Below are 21,003 nucleotides of genomic sequence, written 5' to 3'. Positions count from 1 at the left end.
CCCATAAACCTTTTGAATAGAAAGTAAAATTGAGGTGGGGATGATACCCACAAAACTTCACTACTACAGTATAAAGTTGGCCTGTTAGGGCTTACATTGACCACTTCTAATGATCTGCCCTATTAAGAGTAATTTGGACTGCTAGATCCACCTTGTTAGAGGTTTTACAAACATACAATGAAGTATGCACTCTGTTCAGAAATTTGAAGAAAGACTGTTAAGTCTACCCTATTAAAGGATTTAGAAAACTGATTCACCTGTCAGGATGAAACAATATATCTGACTTACAACTTGATTGCTGATTAGATCCTTGAAGTACAGATCACCTCTTGTGATTGATATAATTTTATTGCTCCTTGTAGACCTTGCTAAATACTCTACTCTGCTGCTGATTCGCATTCACACTTCTCAAAACATTACATATCCATTCCTTGATACACTTATGCACACACTGCAAATGATACAATACATTACATATATACCATTCCAATATTTACAATTACAAGGTCAGCTAAATCACAAGTAAGCAAAATATTATTGAGTTAGCCAAATAGTAGAAACTTGGGTTCTGTAAGCTGACTTGGTGACTTTCTGATACTTGACATCCACTGCATTACTCAGCATTGTCATGCACTCGGTAGAAGTAGAAGCTCAATCCATACTAATCACACAATGTAGTTTCAAACTTGATAACCATTGGAGACTTGGTAGATATAGTGTCACTCGGTAGATACTGAATCCTTCATTTACTTTGCTTTCACTCAGTAAACACTACACATCCATCACTCAATAGACACTAGCTTTTCATCATACAAACTGATGGCTCGGTAGACACTGAGAAGCTTGGTGACCACTATCTGCTCGGTGAACACTGCTGGACTGCACACTCACTCAGTAGCAACTGGAATGCTCGGTATGAACTGCTAACTAAGTGATGAGCTCGATAACCATACAGAATTGAATAAGTGTTGTCACTAATGACAAATATAACATAATGCCAACATAGAGATTTCAAGAATTTGCAAAGATTTTCAGGGCTTTCAGAAATTCAAATTGATAAAGTTTGTTTGTTTGTAAGGAATTTGATTGCAGAGATCATGACACAATAACTGACATCACACCATTGCCACAAAAAACTTGATTGCAGTATTAACCCTGCGATGATGCGCTCTCTATATTTAGCCATTTTGCAGCCCTAACCATGGGTAGACGTCAGCCACGAGCAATCATGCGAACATTTGACTTTAATGAGCTGCTAAATTTCCCTTGTTTGCAACTTAAGAAGTTGAAGCCATTCGATAGAGCACACCAATTGATCAATTTGCCTTCATTCGATGAGAAAGACTCGAACCCTTCGACAGTGTGATGAAAGACCTTACACAAATTGGGCCCACTAGGACACATGTCTTCTCATCACTCATTTGCAAATTGAACCTGATGTTTAGCATTTAACCTTGTGATGAAGCAACCAAAGGCATTTTGCCACTTTGCAGTTTCAATTGTGTTTATCTCTTTACCCTTTGTGACCTCGCGAAAGCATTGGATTTGACTGGGCTTTTGACTTTCACATGTTCACAGCTTAAACCTTTCAAGCTCATCGATGGAGTTAAATCGACCCAGCTGATATGCTTTCATTCAATACTTAATTTTGCAACCTTGCAGCCTACTTGAGGTAAGTCTTGATCATGCATGATGATGTGGGAGCACATGAATCTGAACTATTGTAGTTAACTTTGCACGGTCGCAACTTGAATCTGCTTAAGCCTGAAACTGCTTATGATCATGTGAGCAACAAAAAAACTACATCATCATAGCTTGAATGCTTCCTTCAATATGAATTTTCTAAGAATAATATAATTGATGTGATCGTGCTTATCACTTTGGATATTTGAATTTCTAGGAAGGGTGGCAAAATGGTTAACAACTAACTCATTTCAAATGTTTAAGTCTATGGTGATGTAACAACAATGGTTAACATAAAAGGTATGTAAACAATTATCTAACTTTATGCAACATTAAGGTCCATGAAACCGCATTGAATGAGTTTGCGTTGCCAGTAAGAATTCATGTGAAAGTAGTCCATGGTGACTTCTCTTGTACAGCGAGATGATTTTGTGGTAGGATAGCTGCGTCCATAGCTTAGTACAAATATATTTTAATGTTGCAAAATTAATTTTAAATTTGTCAATAAATATTTTAAAGTTATTTATATGGGTTATATTTTAACATTATTATATAATTATTTCTTTTCCTGAATTTTAGACTTATGCAATTTTATCAAAGTGATTTAATATATGTAGATAAAGATTAATTAAGAAATATATTGCAATAAACTATAATTTTGTTTCAACAATAATGAAATTCTAAATTAAATATTTTTTCTTTGAATTTCACTTTTTAACTCTTATTTATTTAAAATAAATCAATCATGTAACATTTAAAATATATTTATTTGACATACTTATCAAAGGAACAAAGATATTTGTTTAAAATATGCATCATCCTCTTAAATGTTACATTTATAAAAATAATAAAATTAAATAGTAATAATAAGCCTTATATTTTTAAAAATAATTTTAAGATTTAACAACAAACAATAAATGGTCATATTTTTTCAATGTTGCAAATAATTATTATTTATTATTAAAAAAAACAACATTAAAATTTCAATAAAATTCTGTAGAGTTATCTAAAATGATTCCAAACAAGAGTAGATTGGTAGTTGTAAGCTAAGTGCATCACATGATTTGTTGCTTCTTGGATCTAAGGAATGCATTTCATTCAATTATCTCCCAATGTTTAAGTTAGACTACTAGCACTATAATAGAAAAATGATTAGTATTTTCTTAAAACCCTTCCAAAAATATTGCATATTTTTTATATAACTATAATACTTTAAATGATAGTATATTTAAAAAAATCTAATTTTTAAAATAAATTTTTGAGGAACACTGATATATGTATTGGAAAAATAGAATAGTAGAAACAAAACAGAGAGAAGAAAAAACTTCTAGCTTGATGTTATTGAATAATAGGTGCAAATTTATACAATAGCTTGACCCAACAACATTCCTAAATGGCTGCTCATTAAATTTACAACAAACTACTTCATGATAGACAATACACAAAAACTTGACAGCTAAATGAAACTTATGGACACCTAACTCAACACATCTACAATAAGATCTTGATTCAAACTAAAACTCTTTAAATCACACCTAAACTAAACTTGTGTCGCCAACAACTCGACAAGGTTTGCCACATGTGTAACAATTATTATTGAGTACCGTTGGAACATTAACTGCAACAGTTTGTTCAAATTTTGATATTAGGAGGAGTATATGGAGATGAGGAAGACAATAAAAATGAGGAGAATGGGGGTGGGGAAGCAAGGGGCAAGGGATATGAAGGGGAATACAAGGAGGAGGAGGAGAAGAAGAAGGGTAACAAGGAGATGGAGGAGGAGGAGAAGAACAAGGATGAGAAGTAGCAAAAGGAGGAGGAGGAGAGGGGGTGCGGGGAGAGGGGAGTAGTGGAGGATGAGGAGAGTACGAGGAAGATGAAGAGGAGGAAAAGAAGAAGACTAAGTTGGAGAAGACAAAGAAAAAGTAACATAGATCATTGATAAGAGAAGTTGAGCAAAACATTTACATACAACCTGTGGGTAGTTGAAAACATATGGCAATTTAATATGTAAATTAAAATATGATAAGTATTATAGGATGATAATTTTTTCAGCAATGAAACATGTAGTCCAACTTTTTCAAATGATGCAATATATCTTGCTATTAGTGTAATCCTTCACCTAGATAGAGGAGGAAAACATAAATGCACATTCCTATTTGTTGTCTAACTTTTTTTTTTTCTAAAATATTATAATAACAAATAGATTTTATTTCTAAAAGGTGCTAGCCTGTCTGGTTGAGAGTGAAGGCTTGACGCTGTAGGCTACCCCATGTTCCCGGGTTCAAAACTCTCTATCTCACCTCAGCTTGCCTCTTGCACCTCTAGTTTATATTAATTGTAATGAAATATTCCTATAATTTTTAAAATGCATTTAAAGTATATAAATATAGCTCCTTATAGATAATTTTAAAATAAAAATGTTTCAAGTCTTAGCGTCTATAGCTCAAAATAATATAAGGGTATTCTACATTCCTGTACATAATGATCCGTTTGGTTGCTGGAATAGGAAGAGAAAATTAGAATATGTTTTATAGTCGCTGTTTGATATGCTCAATCGGAATTGAGAATATGAAGACATATTCAAATTTTGCTCCTAAAATGAGCATATGTCTATGCCAAAAAATATTTGTTATTGAAATAGGCCATTCATATTCCCAATCTAATTATTTTTTTTTAATAATTAAAAAAATATTTTAATTTAATTTTTAAATTTTTTTATTTAACAATTTTTTAAGTTTTTTTAAAAACAATTTTTCTTAATAACAATTTTTTTTATTATATCTATTTGTTTAAAAAAATGAAATAAATTATATTTTTCATTAACTACAATGAATAAAATAAAAATAAAAATAAATTAACTTTTTTACTATTATTGAAAAAATTAACTAAAAAATAAAAAAATTAGAAAAAAATATTTTTTAAAATACAAAACTTAATCTAATTCCTATTCTATTTTTGTATAACCAAACAATAAATTAACATATTCCCAATTGAACTCCAAGTTAACCAAATATGATTGAAATTGCCCATTTCTATTCCCAATCACCATTTCCATTCTCATTCCATTTTTCTAATTCTAAGTTACAATTCCTATGCCAGCAACCAAACGGACCCGAAAAACGAAAATGAAAATGGCGGCAAATGACTAGACCGAGCGGGCGGACTGTCTTACATGGAGTATATAACTGGTATAATGCAACATCTATACTGAACAGGGGCGGGAGAGGGAGAGAGAGGAAGATGGAGATTAGAGTGCTCAACGTGGCCGAGAAGCCGTCGGTGGCAAAGACCGTGGCGCAAATTCTGTCTCACAACAATTGCCGAACGAGGGATGGGCGCTCGCGTTACAACAAAATATTCGAATTCAAATACATGATAAACAATCAGCGCTGTCATATGCTCATGACATCTGTTACGGGACACCTCATGGAGCTTGACTTCCCTGATCAATACAGAAAGTGGCATTCTTGTGACCCTACTCTTCTCTATACCGCGCCCGTAAGGAAATATGTTCCCCAGGTATCTTTTTTCATGTTACACTCTTTCTGCATTTTCTTTCTTTTGAGCGCCTATTGACAAGCTCAAGCTTTTGTTCAGGTAGGTGTAGGTGGGGGGTATCAGTCCACATGGGCGCATACATAAGTTAACTTGTGTGCGGAATATATGAGCTGCTAGTAACCAATCTTGACTTTGGCTTCTATTGAACAATTGAAGGGACAGATGGAGCTTTCCCAGAGGGAAGACTAATTAAAAATAGATTTAGAGAACCATTCACCATATGCATGCACAAAAATGAAAATCTAGATACAGTAACTGAGAACTGATAAGGATTCATACAGCTTTGCTTTGCATTGATTGAATTATAGTTCATTACATTCACCTACAGACACCAGCACCCTTGGAACAACCAGGATACCTAATATTATTTAAATAGGAGTTCTATCTCTGAATTTCTTCACCGCCTTTTATTACAAGCAGTTGCACATTTTATGTGCAGGCCCTAATACATGACATGGCTGGTTACAGCCTGTTCCGTGAATTACATGTCTCCTTAGTGGTTGATAGCAGCACTAATGCTAAATTGAAAAATTCTGCAGAGTTCACAGACTAGCACTAAGAAAACACAGACATTTAATACGATACAGCCCTTAAGGTGCACTCGAACTGGTCTCTAACAACGAGATTTGACATGTATATAAGACCTATGGTACGCAAAGGAAAGCCCAGATCTGGTTTGTTCATATCCATGCCTTATTAAGATCTGAATGCTGAGCGTACATTTGGCCATCATTAATTATGCTGACATGGGCACTTATCGATTAATTCTTTGCTATCTGTGTGATGTTCCACCGCCGGTTGGGAACAAGGGATGGAGGATGTTGGGATGGGTTTGGGGTATGGGGGGACAAAGGGCCTAAGTTTGGTGACAACAGGGGACTGCAGCGGGTACCAGTGCTGTATATGCTTTATGTATTGTAATTGAAATGCTAGTTATGAAAATATGTGTAAGAATTACATTTCAAATGAAAATTTAGCAAATTAATATGTGATCCTAAGTCTTCTCTCAAACATTTTGCAACAAGAATAGCATTTGAAATGGGGACAGGGGATCATACACTCTTGCTTAAGAATTACATTTCAAATGAAAGTATGAAATGTAGTTATAAACTCTTCCCTAATGAACTCTGTCAAATCTGGGAGGGGCAATCTCTAACGATTGGTGCACTTGCCTTGGAAGAACTTTGGCTGTCCTGATTGGATCCATGCTGCTCCCCTGTAAGCCTCATGCTCAAGTTCATATTGTGATTCTGTTCCACCATAAGAATGAATTTCCATCTTATCGTCACTCATATCATGACTATGGGAGCTCATTGTGACACTACATGTCACAAAATGAAAATAAATTCAACAGGCACCTAGTTTCAGCCTACCTTAAACAATTAAAACTCCAATTTTTATTTTTATTTTTAACAAATTTGAAATTCAAAAACAAAAAAGTTTAATTGAATCTCGAGGGCAAAATGAAGAATGATTCCAATGCTCTGTAACATTGGAATGATTCTTCATTTTCCCCACAAAATTCAACATCAAGCCTAATTTAGAAAATGAAACAAGAAAAAACAATAGCAAATGAAAAACAAAAAACAAAATAAACAAAAACTGTCATGTCCCCTATTCAAATAATTAAAAAAAAAAAAAAACTTTGTTAAGGCAGGCAGGCTCCAAAAAGGTGAAATTTCGGAAAAAGGGGTTAATCTTTGGAAACCAATGGACTAATAAATAAAAATTATTATTAAATTATATTTTATTAACCCCTCTTGGACGTGAGTTAGGGTTATGCCCTCTTTAAAAGGGGTTTGGAGGCATTTTGGGCTCATTCTACATCTTGATCCTTGCTAATTTTCTTGTTGTTCTTCAGAGGCTGCCAAACCTGTGGAGAAGGAGACCCAAGAACGGGAGTTTGCAGGTTTCCAGGAAGGCTAAGGACGGGAGTTTGAAGCCATTCCATGTGCATGCTCATACAGAGTTTGCCTTTGTGCTGAATAGTGCCGATTTGGGTGTTTTCGGGGTTGTTTTTGGTTTGAGTTTGGGTTTTCAGTTGAGTGTTTCATATCAGTTTGGTTTGCTGCTGTATTTTAGACTTTATGATGTTAAAATAGAGCTGAATATATGTATTGGGTCGTGATTAAACTTCTGAGATAGTTTATGAGTGTTTTGTGGTGTTTCCAGGCATTTTTGTGTTAATTTTGGGAGCCCGATTGAGCATAGTTTTGCCCTACATTTGTGAGCTGTTGTGTAAAGGCTATACAAATCTGGAAATGTCATTTTGTAAGCTGTTATGTTGCTGAAATTTCTGTAAAAATGTCCATTTTCAGATTTATTAATAATTTGTGAAGTTGTGAAGTTTTTGGCACTAATTTGGACATACCCGATTTGGGTTTTATTGGGAAATTGACAGATCTTTGTAATATTGGTTGTTTGATTTTCAAGTTCTGATTTGAGGCTGGAAATATCAATAAAAATCAGTAAAGGGACATTTCAAAAACCCTACCTTCTGCTTGAAAAATCTCTTCAAGGTGTAAAACCTTCTTCTTTTTCTTCATCTCCTTGTCTCTCCTCTTTCACTTGCACTCACTTCTTTCACTCCTTTAATAACACTCTTCTCTATCTCATTTTCCAAACAATGAGAAATGAAGGTGTGAGTAAAAATGAAGCTTGAGGGGGTGGGGGGACAAGCTAGATGGGACCCACCATAAATTAGGTTTTTAACATGATAACCTAACTTTGGCTTGCCCACAACATCTTGAGGATGCTGTCTCGTACCCTATCCTCGAAAGAGTTGGCGATGATGATGAGGGAAATGGCGTCCACTTCTTGACGTCCTCAAGACATTCTTGTCTTTGAATGCTGGGATTCGGGGGCAAAAACACGTCCCTTGTATCATTGTTTGAGAATACCTGTTTTGTACTTGATGCCCACTTTTAAATAAAACAAGGATATCAGATCTTTAGTCATTACTAAAGAAATTTGTATGCTAATAACTCAATAATTTAGATTTACAATGTCTTTTGTGAATCAACATCTAATGTGATAGGCCTATTTAGCACACATGGCTAATGAATTGGGCTTAATATATGTTTTTGGCTTTTAAAAGGCTTGTTGGCTAAATATTTTGTAAGCCACTGTAACCACAACTTAGAAAATGAGAATTTTAGGTAGTGGTGTAGTCAGACAAGTCTCTCCTCTCAGCAATAGGGGAGGCTCCCTTCTTACCGTAGGTGACTACAACAAAAACCTAACTGAAAATAACAAGTGGGTGATTCACGAGATCAGTTCCTCTTCTTTCAAGAATGATCTTTATACTATAACAACTATTTGTAATTTATCAAAAGGGATTTACTGCTATGGTAATATTGGTAACTTAAGAATTGACGTAAGAACACCCTAAAGGCAGCAATTATAACTTAACTTATGTGATTGATAGCAAGAACCCAAAGTCTCCTGCAAACAATCTTCTTGAAACAAAATGACAAACAACTAACAAAGCTCAAAATATTTGCTCAATTATTCAGTTATGAAATTATATATGAAGAAGTAAAGCTCAAAGTCTATAATTCTTAGTATTTGCAGCCACTATCAAACTATATCAATCTTGTTTCTAAAAGCTCAAAGTCCTTCAAAACCAACACTAAATTCTTGAATGCTTCACAAGGAAAGAAGTGACAGAAATGAATCAATCAGTGCAATGTAAGAGACAAAGATTAGCTCCAAGTATCACAACACAAAGTTTGAGAAAAACTTGCTTCTTTATTCACTTCAAAGATTTGTAATAAGAAATACAAAGCCTTCTAGTCACAAGCCCAACCTTCTCCTATAAAGCAAATGATGATTATTTACAATGACCTCCCTCCTTTATATAGGAAAAATGACAGGAGAAAGCTGAAGGAAAAAGTGGAACAACCTCAACCACCTTGACTTATCTCTAACTACTTTGACTTTATTCAAAGTTCCATGCCTAATGCAATTGCAACTTAACTACATGAGCTGATTATACAGCTACATGTTATCTTGTATTTACAACATAGATGCTCTTTACATGTAGCTTCCCTACTACTATTCTACTTAAAACATATGGAAAATTCAAATGTTCACAGTGTCTATAATCTTTGCAAATTTTTGCAGCGAGTTCTGCACAACCTTGGCATCAGGTTCACTAGTGTACTCAACAACCATTACGATCCTTTGATATGTCCTGGCTGCCTCTGAAACTTCTTTAATAGAAATTTCCTTTTTACTTTGTAGTTCGTCAAGTGAACACTTCCATCTTGCAAATGTATTCATTATATTGAGAATGAAATCATTTGCTTCAAGCTGCAAGCAAATTGCTGTAGTGAACCCTGTAAGAATATCTTCTTCTTTCTTGAGTTCTCTGTTCTCAATGATTACTCCACATGACAACTTTTTGTAGCATTTGCTGATCATATGTTCTTGCTCACCAATTTTCAACACTGTTGCCTCCGCAACCTTCATGAGTTGTTGCAAAAATTGTTCTTTGTTAATTATTAGATGCTTGTAATCATGATACATCTTAATAGATGAGATGACTTCATAAGCACATAAACCCTTTAAGACAAGCTCCATCATACTCTTCCAAGCACTAATGTCCCCATCTAGCAATTGTAATTTTTTTATTTTAAGTAACCTTTGAATATCACTTAATTGAGTAGCTGCCTCTTTTCCCTTCCTCAACATCCTGTAAATATCATGAATGAGTTGATAACCTCACGATTCAATACTGGTTGCCCATTTATCTACAACTTGCGCCTTTCTTTTGATCTTCTCAGTACAAATATTTGGAATAGATATAGTACCCGAAGGTGACTTCTTCAATTCCTCAATGATCCCTAGGAGACGTGCATTCTCCTTCTTCAGTCTACTCTTCTTGTCCCATAGCTCATCATTCTTTCCTGCTAGGAAATTGATGACCTCAAATGCATCTTGTTGATAACCCTACCTAATATGTTTACTGAGTTCAACTCTTGTAATTCTGTAATCAACAGGTTGCATGTCTTCAGTAGATTTCTCCACAAGTGGTTCAACTACTTTAGCATACTTATTGTATTGTGATTTTCATCAACCATAACTTGAGAAACTGTTTTGGTTTTCTTATTTTTTGAAGTCGTTGGGTTGGTCACCTATTTGTCAAACTCTTCAGGTGGGATTTCCTCTTTCTTTCTCTTTCGCATGACAATACTTAGCCATGGAGGAAGACTGAAAGAAGATGCACTGGCTAAAGAGGTAGTCACCATAGTTAACTCCAGATTGCTCTGCATGACAATAGCGACTATAGCAGGTGCCTCAGTTTGAATGACCACAAGAGTAGGGCTACTATGTGTAACCTCTGTCATAAATTGCTCAAACTGAGCTGAATTCACATCAAGCAATGATGTAGAACAAACAATGGTAGCAGGAATTGACAAAGAGTATGTGTAAAAAACACTCTCATAATCATACTGATCCCCCCTGTTTCTAATGCAGGTGCAGCTGAAGACATGGGTAATGTTAGAGTGATGGTCACAAGATCTTAAAGAGATGGATGCTTTGTAGAGAAAGCATTCATAGCCATGCCTAGGGGTGAATCATGAGATTCATCTGATACTGGTGCTGAATTTGGAAGAGAAGTCTCAGCAAAAACTTCAAGAGGACATGAACCCAGTAGTGAAGACTCCTTTGATCTCCTCGCTTCATCATCACTTGAGTAAACTTGAATTGATGGGGCTTCAATCCCCTTTACCTCAAGTACTCTTGAATCCTTTCCTCCTTTGATAGATAGCTTGGGCAAACTCTGAACAGGAGGTTCAAATGTAGACAAAGATGTCCCATCATTACCTTTACCTTTTATTGCTGATCTCAAACCAATCGGACCAGTAGGATCAAAGTCTTTGCCAGGCTTTATTTTAATGCATTTGAGACCCCTTCTTTTCATCCAAGTATTGGTATTAGCAAGAATAGATTGGAATCTATCCCAATTGAAGTACTTTCCTTACATGACCAAGTGGGAGGAAGAAAGGGTAACTTCTCCACATCATGCTGAAAGTATTCAGGATCTAGGATTTGATCATCATCTTCAAATCTAGGAGGGATTGATGCCAAGTTCAAATCCACAATCTGCTTCATAGTTAACCAAGTATAGTCCATACGCCGTATATCTATCTCAATTCGTACATCAATCTAGAGATCTTCTAGATGATGTATGTGCAGAATTGCTTCCTTATCTTGTCATGTAGCTCTCTCCAGTCAAAATTCCTAGCTGCAAATTTCTTCAATGCAATCCTTTGAAGTTCAAACTCCATGTTCTTTGCTTTAGGCATAGTATCCAATGAGTACCCACCAATCTTCAATGGGTTATGTGATGAGATCCCACTCCTGGCCAGTGCAAATTGGATTGATAAGCCTTTACCTCCATGAGTTGTCTTGCCATTTCCATGAGTATAATTTTATTAGTAGGGTACCTTGACAATGTGTATGGTTTTTCTTCGAAGCATCCAACTTGCAGATATGTGAAGTTGGGAAACTGTAAGAACATACAAACATATTCATTTACCTTGTTCCACGCTTCATAAGAGACTCGCTTGTTTGGGAGTTCTTTATCGAACAAGCACATGAAATGCCCAGAAAGGCATTCTGAACCCTTCAGAAATGTATCCAACTTTGCTTCAAAGGCAATTGCTCATAGTAATCCCACACACGAACTATAGATCTATTATTTTTTGTTGACAAACCAGAAAAAGTACCTAGGGCAGAAGCAATATATACAGTGTAGGAGTTCATGTTGAACACACCAGTAGACAACACATTCACCAACTAATCACATATTGAATCACTCACTAATTCAGCCCAAAATACAATCTTTTTTGACCTTATTATGAGTGAGATGTACTTATACATCTAGGGTTTGAAGGTGTTTGAATCCTTGAGCCCCGCCAAGTGACTGAGCAATATAATGAGATCATCACATCAACGTACGCTCTTTATTGGCCATTTAACAAGGTTAGGCCTCTTAGTGACCAACTAGTTATCATTGACGAACTTGGTACAATAAGCAATATCCTCATCCCACCACTCCATAGTGTCTTGTGATGTTTGTATCAATTGGAGTATGAGGAACATGAAAAATACGATCGATAGTCCCAAAGTCGAGACTAATGATAGTATTGACATCCTGATCTTTGATGGTTGCATAAGGTGCATCAAAGTGTTTAACACATGCAAGAATGAATTCCGGCTCATGTGCTGCCAAGGGGAAAGTAGATAAGAAATGAATATGATTCCGCTTGATCTATGTCGTAATCTTGGTAGCTTTAGCATCAACTCTTGCCAGGAAATCTTCAATGTTCATGTGAGATATATTAGTATCCCTTACTTCATCACTGTAGGAAGTCACTAGTGATGGTGGAATGGAATTATGATACTGATCATATTGATACTTCATCTTCTTTTTGTCTTTGCCCTTTGCTGGAGTAGATTCTCTTGACATTGCAATATGGTACACCTGCACAACTGTCACATGAAAATTCCATAAGATGAGAACATCTTCATGTGAAGGACCCATAACAAGATTTTGACTGTAAAAACACAGGTTTTGGACAAGGTATGGGTAGGGAAAATGAATGAAATCATTAAGAATAAAGAATGAACAAATGGGTCATGCTCAAAATGGCTACAATATGAGTGAAACAGACAAAAATGGGCTTTTGGAGTGAATTGCATATGCGACCAGTAAGCTTGGAATTAAGTGAGCAAGGGGAAAAATGAATAACACATTGAGCATTTCATGTTTTAACAAGTGCGAAATGTGAAACTCTATCTGGTAAGCATGTGGGAGAAACTTCAACCATAAGGCAGCCATAGGGAAGTACACAAAATGCGTAATGGTGGGGTTTTAACTTGCATTCGCATGTGAGGGAAAAATGAACTTGTATTTCTTTTAAGAACGAGATTTTACACCTGACTGCATATGCAAGAAAAAGGAGACCTTGCATATGCAACTTGGAGAAGAAAATGGAAGATAGAAAGAGTAACTTTATACACAAAAGAGATGCAAATCTGAAAATAGAAATGACAAAGATTTGCTAGAACTTTCAAAACAAATATATACAAATGCCCTTAGAAAAACAACCAAGGAAAATTTACCTTAACTCCACCAAGACTTCGAAAGGCAAGTCTTCATCCAAAACTTTGAGCAAATCTGAAATAATCCAAGAGATTTACGATTTTAGATTTGACCTAACAATTCTAAATGTAAAGACATGTAAAAATGGCATCTAGGGCAAATATTAGCTTGTTAAAATGATGATAAACAAGCTAGAAATTGAAATCATGACTTTAGAACTCTCCTTGAAAAGGTTCAAAGCAAAAAACGCCTTTAGATGCAAGGAGTTTTGGTGAAAATCATTTTGTTTTTGGCAAAATGCTTATGTTAAAACATATGTAATTCCTTTAGAAATTGCCGCCTATGCCTTTTAATGGGAAACCATAAGCTTTGAACGCATTTTAGAGAATTTCTTACATGTCAAGAGCATGTACATTTTGGACAAAAATTGCTGCCCAGTCTTTGATAGTGAACTCGCAGCCTTCAAACACTCTTTAGAAGGGCATAAACATAACAATAAAAACACGCTCTCTTGGCCAAAATCGCCGCCTAGGGAAAAAATGCATCTTGGAGGAGTATTTACATATGTTTTCCTTTTTATATTAAGATCGTTTACATATCAGGTGCTCCTTAAGAGCAACAATTAGAACTTATTCAAGCTCCTTTCGAGCAATCACATTAGAAACAACAATTGGAAGACCAAGAGTGCAACTTAGAATCCACTTTTTACAAATGAGATGAGTACAACCAATAGAAGACCAAGAGTCACAACATAGAATTCCACAAAGATGTCCCTCTTGGGATTTGAACCAGGGTGTCCACAATGAGAACTCATTGCTTCAACCAACTAAGTTAAACCCCTTGGACCATATGTTTTCCTTTTGAAAATCACCACCTTGTTTTATAAGAAAGAAAACACATTTTGCAAGGTCAAAAACATGATATTTAAATACATGCCAGAGAGCCAAAAATCTCCAATATAAGGAATGGACAAGCAACTAAGTTAAGAATGCGTTTTAAGAGAACATATTCATTAATATAAAACATATGCAATATGATAGAAAACTGCCACTTTTCTCTTAAGTAGAATTTATAAGTAAAAAACACATTTCTTATAGGCATTAACATGTGTTTATAACATATGTGTTTGGCCTTAAAATCACCACTTTGCCTTAGGCTTAAAAGAGAACAATGTTTTTAAATAAAAAACATATGTATTTGGGTCCAAATTCCCCACTTAATTTTAATATGAGTAAAGAACTTGTTGGTTCCCAAAACCGCAGATTGGAATCCTACGAGCCTTGCCTGCTCGATGTTGGGATATCCAACTGGTTAAGGCCAACTTGACGGGATTGATCGATGTGATCTAAATCCCCTGCGCTTTCGGCTCTGCAAGATTGAGGCGGGTGTACCTGATCCTGGACAACAACCTTAAATCCAAGATGCTTAAAGCAGATTGGTTAGAACGAGAATACAACAAAAGCTTTCAAAATGGCAAGAATTGTGGAAAGCTTTTATCCTGCAAATTATGAACTGAAAATAAAAGTAAATGTGATAATGAAAAATTATTATAAATTAATGCAACAAATGAATATATTAATTCTTCGAAGGAAAGAAATGAAATAGTTGCCAGCATATGGATTATGAATCAGGAGTAAAAGACCAGTGCTTAATTAAACGGGCAGTCAGAGTCAACATTATAAATTGAGACGTACAACTTTATAAAGTTTAATATATTTAACTATAAATAATTTAAATAATTTTGACGCGACAGATCAATTATATAAATGCAATTTAAACTACTCTAAAATGCACTTTAACTCCCGCAGAGACAAATTAGACATAAATACGAAAATAATTAAATATTTCACAATATTTATGTTTATCTAATATAAAATGCAATAATGACCCAGTCCACTTATCCGAATATTAAAATATTTATAGAAAATAAATAAAAAACATTTGTAAAGGACACAACTTAATAATAATTTAGAACTCCGAAATTTAAAATAAATAACTTTGCCAGAAATAAAATTGCAATAAAGACACTCCTTACAGATGATCTATTTACTGCATTTCAATTCTGGAATCGCATATGAATTTGTTCCGTAATTCAATCCATAGGCTTTGTTCAGAAACTTCATTTCTCCGCCAATTGGAAAATATAACACATCATAGAGCATAGGATGGATAAAATTTTAAAAATATAAGAATATGAATATCTTGTTTCTTCAATCTCTCTTGGTTTGGCTTTTACGTCTCATATTTATAAGATGTGAAGAGTTGCGAGTCCTTTCTCAAAACAACATACCCCTTCCTAACAAGTAACTGAATACTTGTTTGTACAACGCGAGCCTTAATATGACTCATAATTTAAGTTGAAATTATTTTAAGAAATCAAAACTAATATTTTTGAAGCCATCCGTATATATTAGGGGTAACAATATAAGCACGGGCATGTTTTCGTATGACACAGGTAGCGCTTAAAACATTTTGTCTTCAAATTCCTTTCTCAATTATATGGATGCTGGCGTAGTTCAAATCCGACTCCATATGCGAGGGTCTCTTTTTAGAAAACCTTCGCTCCTCATCTACATGTATTCTCCATGCTTGAACTCCACACATTCGTATGTCCTCTGCGGATATTCCTGCAACAGATACAAAGAAGTGTTAAAATAATTTGCAAAAATCCTTGCATGATATTCTAAGGGCTTCCCAATGGTGTTCTAGGTCTGCACAATGATTTCTAATGCTTAAATATGATTCGTGGATCCTTTTGCCATTGCCCGCGTGTATGAAAGGTTGTCAGATTTTCCTTTAAGTTTGAAATGTTTATTCATACGGAAAACTTCTGATGAGCGTCTTTCATTCTTTCCTTTCGAATTCCTTTCACTGTTGCTGTATTAGGAGACGAGGATGGGCATCACTCAACCCCTGTCTAACGTTTAGCTTTTGTGTATTTGAATTGAAACTTTTATTGTTGACGATACTCATTTATTGGCTTACTTGTCACATAGACGGTGATGTGGCAAAAACTAATTTACATGCAGATATGAATTTGAATCATATAACTTATCCTTCTTCCTTCTGCTATTTAGGCTCCTTCCCATCTTCACTAGCATAGTACTGCAGGGTATATGGCAATGAACCACTTGTCAATGAACAAGAAACTTCCTTTGCTAGGCATCATTTAACATGGATTCTGGCATATCGTATGTGCATACTTTCCTTTATACTGCATCTTAATAAGCTTTTGAAGTTCTGAGATCATCTGAGAAACAGCTTTCATCATTATCACTTTTGAATGTACATGGTCTGCATATACTGTTGAATCACTGACATGAGTTAAAGTTGCTAGTTTCATTGTAAATATTCCCTGAATTGGCAAGTGTCAATACAGATTTGAAAATCTGAATAAGGTTGAATTGAACATTTCTTCTGATGAGGATCTCAACTAAAGCTCACGGGAGTTCATGCCTTTCAGAAGATGGTGACTGAACTGCTTTCTTTATTGGCCACTCTTGGTCATCATTAGGATAGCTACACCAGTCTGCATCAAATTTTGGACATTTCATTTTGCAATAGAGCATCATGATCATCTATACTTGATTTATTAATTTCCAAATTCAGCTTTGACTGTATATTTTCAACATCAGCAACCTTTCCTTTCTGAGAAGCCAGCACATTAGTGTGCCTTACAATCACACAACCTGTGATAAATAATAGGCTATGAAGAACAAGCAAAAAGGAACGTGAAGCAGTCCCTCTCCTCACTTAGCAGTTTTCTGGTGCTGATGCCACAAATCTTTATCACATTTCAAACCAGAATGCCCCCCATATCACACTTGCTGTTATACTTCTCAGGCAGTAATCTATATACAAATAGGATATTTAGTTTTTCTACAACAGAGATCAGGGCTATCTGTATTGGTATTTGTATTCTCTTCATATAAATTGTTTGATTAATTGCACAAGCCACTTTGGATAGTGCTGAAATGCATGCCTAAATCAAACAACTTCCTTTTCCATATTCCTATAACCTTTTTTGTATTTTGAAGCATATTGTTTGAATGGGTAAGATCTGAAAATTAGCCCCCTGACATGGTGTTTGGGATTCTAAATTTGCCAAAATTTAGAGTTCCATCAGAACTCATTTTCAATTTCCATTTACATGTAAAAATGACATGAAACTGTATTACAAAAGCCCACTTCAAATGGTGATATAAAAATACATATGCATTTGTTAATAAAAAAATTACTTTAAATACAATAACATATGTACTTGTATTTAAAAAGCACACTTTAATGATGTTGGGACTTCAAATTTATTGGGATTGGGTTTTTATGAAGTATTTTGCATGTGGATATATGCAATATGAATTAAAAATCCCACTCTACACACTTAAGTTGTCTCATGTAATTATATTCAATATCTAACTATAGTTTTTAATAAAGTAATATGAAAAAGTCTAGAAATAGGTTATTTTCACAAAACATAAAAAACTATGGTTAAATCAACTCAGAATGAGTTGAAATTTTAAAATGGACCACAAAATCCACTTTAGATATTTATTATAACTTTATGTTGTGCAATTGCCAATAAAAAGCCCACTTTTATGGAGTTTTTAATAAAAATATGCAGTTGTTCTGAAAACCCCACTTTTTCCTTTATAATTTGAGCTAGACAACTTTGATTTGGACCTGAGTTAGCTCGAATTGAGCGGAATTCCAAGGGCAATTCATCTAAGGCAAAAACAAGACCAAAAACTATTTACAACACAAAGAAAAACAAAGAAAGAACGTGAAGATTCACCAAAAATTGAGTGTTTGCAGTACAAGAAGGAAACCTCTTACCAACAAACAATTAGAGATAATCTCGACAGAAAACCTTCAAAAGAACACATAGATGAGACTACACAAAGAATGATTCAGAGATAATGAATTGTTTTAATGATGCCTTATCAGTGCATTGAAACAAAGAGGACACACCTACTAATCCATGAGAAAATTATGTAGGGTTGCCTCAATTTTGTGACGTCAAAATTGAGGACAATAAGGCTGACATGTTATTATCAGACATTGTAGGTCAAATATGTGAGAAAATTGATTATCATGTTTATCATGAGTTAGATTCAAGTTAAAGTTGCAAAAAATAAAGATGTATTTGAGATATTTGTATAATAAGATGGGCTATCAAATTTGATAAGGTGTGAATCCATGTGGAAGCTTGGTCATGACACGGGGGCATAAGAGTATGAATGGGATAAACATGATGCCAAGTGAAGTACATATAATGGTGAGTAGAGTACATGTTTAGTATTGGATTGAAGATAAAGGTATGTTAAATTTTAAATTTGTGTTAAATTGGAACTAATATGTATGGATGGGTTTTGTAAAGTTTCTTACCAGATTTCAAATTCGTGGCTTGCTGATGCACAATTTTATTGCAAGTATGAACACTATTGACAAAGGATAGATTTGCTCCAGAATTTGTAGAAGTTAGTACAAAGATAATATATATTCTTGAACTTGACATGTCCTTCAATCCTTTGATGTGCTAGCATTAATTGATTTCGATGCCTTGTTTATTCGGGTGTATCAAGTATACATATCTCGTGGAAGGGTGTGGGGGTGAATGGTCATGTCTTCGAATGGAGACATGGACATTCATCCTCACACCTGTTTGGTGTTAATTAATCATGCTCGATTTGTTACAGACTTAACACAAGTCTAACAATGTATTACCAAACATTATGATTTGCAGCCCGATATAAAGTAAAGATCGATAGTGATCTAAACATCAAAGGAATCTGAATAATTTTCGATCATGCCTTAAATGATCTCAGAAAATTTAAAAAAAAAAAAATTTAAAAAAAAAAAAAAAAAAAAAAATATATATATATATATATATATATATATATAACAATATGTCCATCATACTGTTGTACATATATACATGTGTATATATGTTGATCACAGTTAATGTTAGACCGAAGCTACATGCTTTAACAGGTTTGAAAGTTTGTTGTGACTTAAAGGCATCCATACTTGGTTGTTTGTCCAAGCTAATTTGAGCTCATTGAGAATTGTAAATTTGTGGGCATTGCTATCATGATGGAATGCACCCTTTGAGAATAGTGTGGTGCTTCTCCTTCCAATTGACGAAATGGAAACACTCCCAGACTGCGGGTGATTGTAATCTCCCCTTTTGTAAATGCCCTAGTTTTTCTCTAAATTACAAATTCCAATCAAAATCATGAGAAGTAGAAAAAATATTTATATCATGTACTTGGTTGTGATCCTTCAACATGCTAGGAAATCATTGAAACATAATCAACAAAATATATCTTCCTTATTAGAGGCATTAAAAGCATAGATCATTTCAACTAGGGTTAGGAAAATTAGTTTAATCATAAGCCATTTTAAATTTATTTATGGAGTTCAACCCAAGGAGAGCTAGACTAAGGGGCATATTTGGGTGCCTCAATTGATTCTCTACCCTAGGCTTAATTACTGATGCCATCCCTCTTGGACTTATGTGGCCCTTTGCCATTCATTTGACTGGGTGCACCTAGGGAAGAATTCATAGCTGATCAGTAGGTCCAAGAGTAGATGCCATCATGCTATCCCTCTTGGTCTCATGTGGCCCTTTAACATCCACATGAGGGGGTGCACTTGGCGAGGAATGCATAGCCACCCTTATCCTTGTTCCTATGATTATAGTCTTTCAACATAATGGACAACCAAGATAAGGGTTTGAGGAAGCTATAATATAGTGTTTGGGGTGTCCTTGACTTCTAAGTTCAAGGGCAGGGCCTGCTTGTGCCTCCTTGACCTCGTAACAATTTCTCCCTCCTTGTAATCCCTTATTATCTCTACCATGATTGGTTACTAAGACATTTTATAGTCACACATTATTGTACATTTTTCAAATAGACACACTATGCTGTTTATTATTAGAGCTGATACTTCATTTGTGGATAATATTCAGATTCTTTATGCTTGAGTGAGATCACTGTATGAGAGATCTGACAGGTTCGATGAAGGGTTGATCTCCTTCAACGTGTCCATCTTTCTTGCTAATTCAATTATTGTTGAATGATTGATATTTGTATGAATGATTGATTGACTAAATGTACTCTTTAGAAAGTATGATTTGGGGTATTGGTGAGCGATGATTAAGAGATTGTTGATTAGATGATTGATGAGTGATGATGCAAGGAGTGTGGGTTTGATATATTGGTGAATTGAATGAATGCTGATTTGATAGAGTGGTTTGCTCATTGATTGTTTGCTTGATTTGATAATTAATTATTGCTTTTTGTGGATTCATGAGTGATGTTTGATGAACGATCCATAATTGATTGGAATGATCTCTTTTGTACTTCTTTGATGAAAGGGCCACCATTTTTCTTAGGACTTGAATCACCACCCAAGTTTCCTTCCTTTTGAGAGTAATAAATTTATTTCGCAAGTGATATCTCTTGCCTCTTCTCCTCGAATGAAACCTTCTTCCCTTTATATTTTCCAATGTATGGGAGAGGTCACAGCTCTTCATGATGTCTGCCCCTTTGCAATATTGAAACCTTTCACAACTACAACCCTTTGAAAGAATCACAACCCTTCATAACTTTTACCTTTTTGGAGTCGCTTCCTTATTTTCT

General features: G+C 34.9%; 1 protein-coding gene across 2 annotated transcripts in view; it reads left to right on the top strand.

The window, feature by feature from the left end:
- The first annotated feature begins 4,745 nt into the window (after positions 1-4,745).
- Positions 4,746-21,003, top strand: part of TOP3A (topoisomerase 3alpha) — a 346,811-nt gene continuing 330,553 nt past the window's right edge. Inside the window, exon 1 of one of the 2 annotated variants that reach the window (XM_089791990.1) lies at positions 4,746-5,205. In XM_089791990.1, coding sequence (XP_089648116.1) covers positions 4,828-5,205 — 378 coding nt within the window. In that variant the 5' untranslated portion in view covers positions 4,746-4,827. The remainder of the gene's footprint in view (positions 5,206-21,003) is intronic. The other variant, XM_089791991.1, reaches the window with a different exon arrangement.

The sequence above is a fragment of the Cupressus sempervirens genome, chromosome 7 (genome assembly GCF_028749045.1).
Source record: "Cupressus sempervirens isolate cs-2001-9-10 chromosome 7, ASM2874904v1, whole genome shotgun sequence".
Lineage (NCBI taxonomy): Eukaryota > Viridiplantae > Streptophyta > Pinopsida > Cupressales > Cupressaceae > Cupressus > Cupressus sempervirens.
The sequence above is the reverse complement of the archived record's forward strand: the minus strand, read 5'-3'. Positions and strand labels throughout refer to the sequence as shown.